Consider the following 9991-nt stretch of genomic DNA (forward strand, 5'->3'; position numbering starts at 1 on the left):
ATTTTGCATTCTTGGTTTCAAAAATAAAAACGATACATATATGCATGATTTTTGTAAGTGATGATAACATGTTGAAGGATGTGAAAGGATCGTGACTAACACGATGATATGTTGGAGATATCGTGAGGGTTATGGTCCCAGTGGGAGCCCGACGATCGTATTTCTTTGGATACGGATATGTATATGTATACGATGATATGTTAACACGTAAGGCCAAGGCCCAGTTGACCGATGAGGGTGTCGCTGGTGTCCCCGCCGCCCAGTACTATGGTTATATGTAGATGGATCCATCGCCCAACACGTATATGAAAGTCACAATCAACGATCTGAATTCAACAAACACATATATGAACTTGAATATGTATATGTTTATGATAGTACGAAAATGTTTATGATTTTACATGTTTATGAAAATGGTCAAGTTTAAAGTTTATGCATTATCATGAAAACGTTATTTTAAGTACAAGTATTTTTCACTGTTGCATGTGTTCTGTATTATGTATTACTTGTTATCAAGGATATGACGTGTTGAGTCTTTAGACTCACTAGGTGTGTATAATGCAGGTGAGTATGATAATAATGTTGAGGGAGGCTTGGATGCCTAATCGGACTGGACTGGAGGTGCACATAACCCGAAGACCAGCGCTTCACTTTTCCGCATTTAATGTTTAAGTTTTACGTTAAAGATTTTACTACTATTTTTACTTATGCTTTTGAGAGATTTTGAGAGATTTAGTATGTGTTACACTTTTCAACTTTATTGCTTTTTAGGTTTGGTAAAATGTTAGTTAGTTTGACAATTCGACTTTTTCCTTAAAATTTGAAGTACTAGTTGGTTGGTTTCATTTCAAAATGGTGCAGAAATATTTTATGTATATGTGTATGTGGTGGCCGAAATTTTATGAGGGTGTTTTAAAAAATAAAATTCTAGTACTTTTTAAGCAAACGTATAAGCAGACATTTCATAAACATATACATATATGATAAAAAGAAAGAAAATTGTAACGCCCGAAAAAAACCCGAACACACTAACACACGCATGCATGAAAAATTTGTTTGAATTTATTTAAATGAGTGGTCTAGAAGCATGGTTTAGTATTTGCATGGTTAAATGTTTATTTAATCGAATGTTATGAATGCGAATTTTCTGTAGTCAAATACGTGAAGTACGGCAAATGTGAGAGAACTGGGGACGATTTTGATAAATTTTCTACTTTTAGAAAGTTATAAATAAAAACTCTATATTTAGTAAGTCCAAATTAGGAAAGCGACAATCTATTTATTGTAAGGGACGAACTTAATAGGTAACGAACTTTTGTTAGGAAATAAAGAGTTTTGGACGTACGATACTTAAAACAACGGACACCAAATATTTTTAAATATTGTGAAGACTTTTAAATTGACGAATTAAGTAATTAGTTAATTCTTTAATTGGGACTAGGTTAGCAAGGGATTAATTAATTAATTAAGGCCCTTTAGGTAAACTAAAGCCCAATAAGAACTAATTAAATAAGAATCCTACCCTTAACAATTTCTCCTTCATGCCACTTTCTCTTGGCAGCACACACTCACACACAAAAACAGACACTAAGACTCCTAGGGGTGGCCGAACCTTAGGGGAGAGGAAGGAAGGAGAAATTCGCACCCGTTCGTCTCTCGTCGCGTCGTCGCTCGTATATCGTAAGAATAAATGAACAAGGCATGTTTTCAAAGCCTTTTTCAAGCACCATTCAATCCATATTATTGCATGTATGATGATTTTGTGTGAAAAGTTACAAGAGTGATTGTTTGTAATCTTATGCATGTAAATCTCTTGTTTCCAATAAGAACTTGTTAACGTTTGTGAATTGTTGATGGAAGGATGCAAACCAAGGGTTCCAAGGGCTGGTCTAGACGTTTAGCAAGAGAATTGAAGGGACAAAAGGTAAATCAAGAGCCGCAACGGGCTGTTCAATTATGCACATCCAAAAGGTGCAGGTCGAGAGTGGAGAAGGGCGTGGCTTGGGATTTAGTGGTCAAGGGGGCTGCATGGTGCCTTAGCCATGGTCTGGAGGCTTCGTTTAGGGTCCTAGGTAAGTCTTGGTGGGGTTCGGATGGGGCATGGACGAGCTGCTAAAGCCCAGCAGCCGTGACTCCATTGGACGTGCTTGGGGGATGTTTTGGAGCGTGGGGGTTATGTGGGCTAAGGGGTTGGTTTAATGGCGGGTCCAGGGGCTAGGAACGTTCCTTAGGGACCTGATGAGGGGCTGGTGTGAGCCAAAAGTCGAGCCAAGGCCTGGGACATCAGCTGGTGCCCGAGGGAGCCAAGGTGAGCGTGAGGATGCGTTTTGTGGGCTGCTAGTGCGGGAGCTTTAGGGCTTAGGTCGTCTGGTCTGTGTCCAAAAGAGCCTGATCATGGTCTTATTTAGTGTCTAAAGAAGGGGTCTAGGGCCTGGTTTGGGGTCGTTTCGAGCCGTGGTCCGTTCGAGGTCGTAAATTGCCTGAACGTGTCAAAAAAGAGCCGAATTGAGCCTAGTTAAATTTTAAATAATGTTCTCGGTTTGGTTCGAGTCGGAAGTGTAGTTTGGTCATTTGTTTAACCAAAAACGCAAAAACGATAGTAAACGAGTCCTCCGGTAAGCGAATCGAGTCGTTTTTGAAATGTAGGTCCTAAGATTGAATTTCCAGAAAGCTATTGGATATTTTTGGGTGTTTTTAAAGTTTTTAAATAGAGTCGTCTCCTTGAGTCAAAGTTTAAGGTCATCCGGTTACGTATAGCGTTGAATCTTGTGCGGTCGGTTCGAGGAAAGTCAAGGGCGGTTTGCAACTTCCTAAAACAATTCCATATCATGAAAAATGTTATTTTTGGAAGTTTTAAAATATATGCATGATATATGCTACTTTTAGAAGTTTAACGTATTTTACATGTATATGCTATTTTTAGCTATCTCGACGTATATGAATGATATAAAACATCTTTGTGGAAATTTTTAAAGAATATGGATAGTTATAAATCTTTTATGAAATGAAAAAGTAAAGGAAAATGTTTTTGAAGTAAGGGATTCGTTGAAAACGGAAACGGTGAACTTGCAATGAAAAGGGAGTGAACCGTCGAAAACAGGGGCGAGAATCTCAATGATAATGGATCCGTTGAAAACGATAATGGTGAAGTTATTTTTAAGATAGTCGGTGGGATCGTTGAAAAAGTGGACGCTGAATCCGGCGGCCTAGTACTATGGTTTATAGATTGATCAATCGAATGAATGTTGTCACTTTCGAAGATCAGACTTCACCTAAAAATGATTATTTTAAAAGGAAAATGTTCATAATTTAAGCATGGCATATTTTGAAGGTTTCACAATTGCATGGAAAAATCAATTTTTAGTAAAATTAAATTTTATGCATGTGATTGTATATGTATGTACTTGCTATATAGGTTTGAGCATGCTGAGTCATTAGACTCACTATGTTTGATTGGTTGTAGGTGATGATGATATTGAGAGAGGCGCTGAAGCTTTAGTGGATCGAGTCCGGCAGTACACTCCCGAGAGACATTTATTTTCCGCATTAACTTGATAGATAAAAGATTTAAAAGATTATTGTTAATGATTTTATTACAGATTTTTTTGTTTTATGTTCATGTTAAGTTGATCTTTTTAAGGGTCGACATATATTTTTGGTTAGTTGACGATTTATGGATTTTTATGCACTTAAGATTCGAGTTGTTAAATTATTATGATTTATGAAAATGTTACGTTATTTTAATTAGTAATTTTCGAGTTTATGATTTATAAAAAAAATAAATAGAGGACGTTTTAAAAATATATGATGAAAGTAAAATGTTTAATGTTTATGTCCATTAAAAGGTGTTTTGATTAAAAGTATTTTCATTGTTGCTTGTGAATGTATTTGTATTACTTGCTATCATTGTTAAGGTTTGCTGAGTCAATAGAGTCACCAGGTGTGATCGATGCAGGTGAACATGATTTTGATGGAGGACTTGATGGTTGAACTAGCTGGACCGAAGGTGCACACAACCCGAAGACCGTCGCTAGTTTCCCTCAATTACGTTATGATTTAAATTACTTTAAAGATTTAACGACTTTTTGATGCTTTCGAGATGTTTGAGAGGATTTAACGAGTTTATGATTTATTTTGAAAGATGCTAGTTTTAGATTTGATTGACGTTTACGATTTCATGTTTCGAATTGTGTTTTGGATTTTCAAATAATTAGTTGGTGATGAAAACTCCCTTTTTTTTGGAAGAGCGCTTAACAAGTTTTGGGTACGGTTCTCCATTTTCCTTTTATATATGTATATATGTATATATATATATATGTATATGTGTATACTCGTAAGTACAATGAAATGAGCCAATCAATTATTGTTTATTATGTAAGCCCATTAATTATCTACATTCTTTTATATATATGCATATATTTATGAAATTTAATTGGTTAGGGTTTGAGGTGTTACAAAATATCGCAAGTAAGTATATAAAAAAGTTTAGTTATAAAAATGCAAAAATCTTGCATTTGAGTGTTTTATTATTAAAAAAAATACATGAAAATCGTCTTTAATGGATGTTTGAGTTCATATAATATGTAGTATTTGATCAAATGTCATGAATTTAATTATATTTATCAATATTTTCTCGGATGAACTTGTCACACTACCTAGTTTGATTATTATGACTAACATAATTTGAAAATTATTATGTCAATATAAATATTTATCCAATATACATCGATAAGTAACATAAAAAATGAAAAATACATGAAAATCATCAATACATTGATACATAATTCCCTCTTTTATATTTACAAGTTTCAAAATTATTATTTTACAATACTAACGCAAAACATAATTATTTTATTTTTTCAAAAAAAAGAACATAATTATTTTATTAAAATCGATGGACCCATTAATAATTTTGAGATAATTAACAAATAAATGTAGGCAAAATTTTTTTTAAAATACATAATATTCTGTTATATATGTAAAAATATTCAAATACATTTAAAAATAATATTTTAAAAAATAAAATTTGACCAAATTATTATTATTATTATTCAATAAAATATCCTAATTTCTATCATCGCCTTACACACACAGCATACACCTCATTCACCCTTCAACCCACACGGCCCAAACCCTAATCAGAAACAAAAAAAAAGAGGCCGTTCCGCCGCTGTCACCGTGAAATATCGGAGTTCTGGGGCAAATTCTGTTCCCGGTAATAAATTTGACTCGGACACTGCCGTTCCGGCCGCAATAACGGCGTCCGGGCGAACCATCAACACGACAGGCATCCATAGACAAAAAAATCATACTTGCCACCATTTATTCGTCTACCACCATCTTCATTCTACTGTTTCTAACAGCGAGAGAGCATTTTTTTAGTGACCAGTAATAAAGCACGCCGTAGCCAATCTTATTCCTTGAGATTAACCTATAAATTTTTATGGGTTTTGATCTTTGTTGCTGAAGTTTTCGGAGGAAGATCCGGCTTTTTCTCGAGGTAAGTAGCATAAACAAGTTATTAATATGTGAAAAAAGGAAAGAAGATTAAACAGGAGAAGTTTTGGGGGAACGATAAATTTTGATTTCTTATTTTTCTTGGAAATTTTGTGGTTTGAAGATAAGGTAGCTTGTAAAATCGGATAATTCTCCAATTTGGGTGAACACTGTGAAAACTCTGAGGCTTTGAACTCCTTCATCGATGCAATTTTACTGGAAAATTATGTAACTAAGCCAGAAACAGAACATACCAGAGCAACCTTACATTTATACCTATGATACTCGAGGAAAATGTCATGATATCAGTCGCATGTTATTCTCTGTTTGGCATTTGTCCATTCTATTGTGGCCTTGTCAATTTGCACATTTATCAAATTGTTCTTACTATGATCTATCAAACATGGTTCTATCTTTTCTTCTTTGTAATGTAACACTTCCCTCTCGCCCAAAAAAAAAAAAGGAAGTTATGCAAATTCTAATATGTGGATGTGATTATGTTACTTGTGTAAGTGTGTTCTATATCATGATTTGATAGATGAAATGAGATATTAAAATTGAAATCCTAACCCCTGCAGTTAACTTTAACCATAAAGTTTAAGGATTAAAATGTTTAAGGAATATGTTACTTTTATTTCGGGTATCTGATGCTTGTTTTACTTTGTTTTTGTTATGGGCAGCTACTGTTTGCAGAAGATGGGAGAGTCAACTTAAATTTACAAAAAGAAATGAGAGGAGGCAGGAAGAATCTTAAGAGGGCAGTTACGGAAGAGATAGTGACCCTACAGCAAGGTCAAAGTCTAATGCAAGTTGTGGACCTCAGGGGCTCCAATCTTATTGAGGTACTTACTTTTTTTGTCTATCTATTTTTTCCCTGTTTACTGGCTTTGCTTCTGCTTAAGTAACTATATGTGATTTGGGAAGGTGATGGATGCGAAAGGGCATAAATTACTAGCAATTTTCCCGGCAAAGTTCCAGAAAAGCATGTGGTTTAAAAGAGGTATGTGTGCGAAAATCAGATTAAAATCTGAAATTTCAGTGGACTATGTTTCTGAATTGTGGTTCTTTTTATGGAAGTTCATTGTCTTATAGTGAAACATGAATGACTAAATGATTTACATGATAGATGATTGCTTCTTGGTTTGTTATATCTAGGGAGTTTTATTGTGGTTGATGAAAGTGGGAGAGAAGAGGCTGCTGAATCTGGTAGAAAAGTGGGAGGCATTGTTACACAAGTTCTTTACCACGACCAAGTTCGTCTGCTTCAAAAATCACCAGAATGGTTTGTTCTTACTTTTGCTTTATTTTTTTTCTTTTTATCATCTTTAGACCCCATGGTTTGTAGTACATTGAACTTAAAGAGTCGAGCGGAAAGGCTTTCCCACCACCTGTTTTTTCATCAACAAAACTCGGACACGATACTGTTTAAGAGAAATAGAGTTGTTTAGTTATTTATTATTACTTATTTGTTTTTTTTACTTGATTTGAATTTAAAATACGATTGTTAAGACACATGAATTTGTTTCATGATTCTTTATCTTGTGTTGAGTTAAAAAATCCTAGAGTACAAAAAAACAATTTTCTTAGTATTTTTACTGTCAAATGCATGAATTATGACTTGCGGGCTTTCCTTTGAACGAAATACGGATCAATCTTCTGTCCTGTCTTTAAAGAACAATTTTAACTTGTCATTCGGAACTTCAATTGTTTCTTTCAGAGCTTGTGACTTTATTACAATGATTTTCTACAGAATTTATACTTTCTTGATAATTGAGGTGTTTGTATCTATTATCTCATTTCAACGTCGAGTAGACCTTGTTATTTACTTGATCACACGGTTTGTTTGTCCGTATATCCACAACTATCCCCAAATTTCTGATGAAGAAAAGATTACTATTTTCTTTTTCGTGTTTGTGGTTCTCATAAGCAGGCCACATATTTTCGGATTCATTCCCCAAGAAGACTCCAAGCCGCAATTGCAGCCAAATACTTCCCAAAACGACGATGAAAGTTCTAGTGGGGACGATGGACTTCCTCCTTTGGAAGCCAACACGAACAGGCTAAATCCTATGGGATCCCGTATTGACACTGATTCAAATTCGGATTCGGATTCGGATTCAGATTCAGATTCTGATACAAATTCTTAGCTAATTCGCAGATTGTATGCATGTATTCTGAAAATACCGAGGTAAATTATTTTTGTTGTGACCATGTCTTCAACTCTTCCCTTATTTATCATCCATATATTTATTTGCTTTACCTTTGAGCCACGTTGAGAAATATAGAGTGGCTATTGAGATATATCCCTTAAAGTCGAACTGATATGGTGCTCTTTTTCTAATGATGACCAACTAGGTCTATTATGCGCTATATAATTTCAGTTTTTTCTCCTTAATGGAAATGGATCATTAAATATGATGTCAAATTTGGATGTTTCCTTGGCCTCAGAGACAACTCTGTAGTTTTTTTTTTATTTTTTATATATAGTATATCATGCTTGTTTTAAACAGCTTTTTCGATACAATTGAGCATCATCCATTTTGGAAACCTGGAATCCGTGGAAAATTGTTAAACTGAGCAGGAAATCCTGCCTTTTTCTACGAGATCCGGGTCTTCATCGGTTCAAAACTCTCCAAACACAAGGATGGGGCAAGAACAATTAAACAAGGTACAAAAAGTTACGTGAGACGGTCTCATATTTCAATTTTATGAGGTATATTTTATTTGTGATATCCATGAAAAATATTATTTTGTCAAAAATATTATTTTTTATTGTAAATATTAACATAGTTGATTTGTTTTACAAATAAAGATCCGTGAGATCGTCTCAAAATATATACTTTCAACAAAGAGAGGCACACATGAATCCCGGATCCAAAAGACAAACCCATTCCACGTATTAAAGATTGTTGACGGCTCCACTAAAAAAAAGGAACTATTGATTATGAATTTAAGTACATACATACGTATAATCCCAAGTATTTCCAATTTCTCCATCTCAATCATGCAATATCCCTTTTAGTCCTTCAAATTTCGAGGACGAAATCTATATTCAGGGTAGGTAATTGAAAATGTCTCAGAATCCCGACCCTTAACTACTCTAAATTGGATTAGGATAACAGTTATGAATGTAATACAACGATGTCAATAGTATTTTTTTGGAAATACCAAACACGGGAACTAATTTTTTTTTTTTTTTACAAGTCATCCAACTACCATGAAACTAACATATATATTCATCTTCACTATATACTAACTTCGACTATCCTATAAGAGTTCAAATCCGTTCAAATATAGAAGTCAATTGGGTCGTAGAATACAAATCTAAGGCATATTATCAAACAAATTTTTTATATGATCACATTTCTACGAACATTTAAATTGTTATCCTATCATATTTATTATTAATGATCGATTGAATAGGGTGTATCAATCATACTTTCATCAGCTAAATTCAAAATTTTGGGTTCCAGAACTGAAATAGTTAGTTCTAAAACCATGATCATGCCGAGATTGAATGAAGTAATTAAAAGATGATTTAAGTTTAAAACAAGATACTTGGTTTTTATATATTAAACCTTGACTTTATGTCTCATCTCACAACATAAAATATCACATTTGTAATTAGACAAAAAAAAAACAATAATATTATAAAGTTGATAAACTAGTCATTTCATACAGTGTTTTTATAACCGGACCGTTAATCGAAATGGTCAAGCCTTAAAAAATGGTTCAACCGAACGGTCGAACCGGATCAATAAAATTAATATTTTATTTATTTTATATAATAAATAAAATAGTAAAATATTGATTATTTATGTATTTATAGTTTTTACTTAATTTTTAAGATGAAAATTACAACAAATATCCAAATAAACATCACTTTTCAAATTCAAAAATCCAAATTACACCTAACATGTAACCAAATAGTGATGACCAAGTTTAAGTGCCCAAGAAAACATCAAGTTNCTCCGACGATCAAGTCAGAAACTGAGGATATCAATGGAGAGCAGGTAAGGTTGCTGCTGAAAAATAATATAATGAATATATGAACCATACGCTCAAACCTGGTATTTATAAGAAAAACAAGGGCATGTCATGGGCCCTCTACTTGTGTTAGGGATGGGCAGGGAGTTTGGGCCTGATCTTGATGGGTCCATTCATTGGTTATCACCAGTCTCCTCATCCCGAGTCGAACTGAATCGTAGGTTCGAAGTTCGATTTATTGTGTTGTCCTCGGTTTACAAGGCGTGGATTATGCAGTTTTCCTCTGCTGCTCACTAGTCTCCACAAGTTTGGAAACATATCAAATCCCAATCATGTTCTGAAGAGAAAGATTTGGTCTGGACTCACTCTACAAATAGAGGCCCCTCTTCACTTCATTCTCATTTCTCCTATACAGAATTTCCTCTGCAATTCATTCACCAGCTCTCCATCGCCTGTCAACCGCATGCTCCCACCTATTAGCGTGCTCATCCCCTCACACCCTCGCTCC

The 9991-nt window shown here is 34.3% G+C and overlaps 1 protein-coding gene across 1 annotated transcript; it reads left to right on the forward strand.

Annotated features, from left to right (window-relative positions):
- The first annotated feature begins 5100 nt into the window (after positions 1–5100).
- On the forward strand, positions 5101–7701 carry LOC140976659 (uncharacterized). The gene is made up of 5 exons (XM_073440905.1): positions 5101–5500; positions 6177–6338; positions 6421–6496; positions 6652–6778; positions 7427–7701. The coding sequence occupies exons 2-5, from the start codon at positions 6225–6227 to the stop codon at positions 7641–7643; spliced, it is 534 nt and encodes a 177-aa protein (XP_073297006.1). The 5' UTR covers positions 5101–5500; positions 6177–6224; the 3' UTR covers positions 7644–7701.
- The last annotated feature ends 2290 nt before the right edge of the window (positions 7702–9991 follow it).

The sequence above is a fragment of the Primulina huaijiensis genome, chromosome 5, assembly GCF_012295235.1.
Source record: "Primulina huaijiensis isolate GDHJ02 chromosome 5, ASM1229523v2, whole genome shotgun sequence".
Taxonomy (NCBI): Eukaryota; Viridiplantae; Streptophyta; class Magnoliopsida; order Lamiales; family Gesneriaceae; genus Primulina; species Primulina huaijiensis.

Bases quoted from the DNA above. Each gene is read 5' to 3' on its own strand.
- LOC140976659 (XM_073440905.1), top strand. From the start codon at position 6,225: ATGAGAGGAGGCAGGAAGAATCTTAAGAGGGCAGTTACGGAAGAGATA. The intron at 6,339-6,420 runs GTACTTACTTTT...TGATTTGGGAAG, and splicing joins GGGGCTCCAATCTTATTGAG to GTGATGGATGCGAAAGGGCA. The intron at 6,779-7,426 runs GTTTGTTCTTAC...TCTCATAAGCAG, and splicing joins CTTCAAAAATCACCAGAATG to GCCACATATTTTCGGATTCA.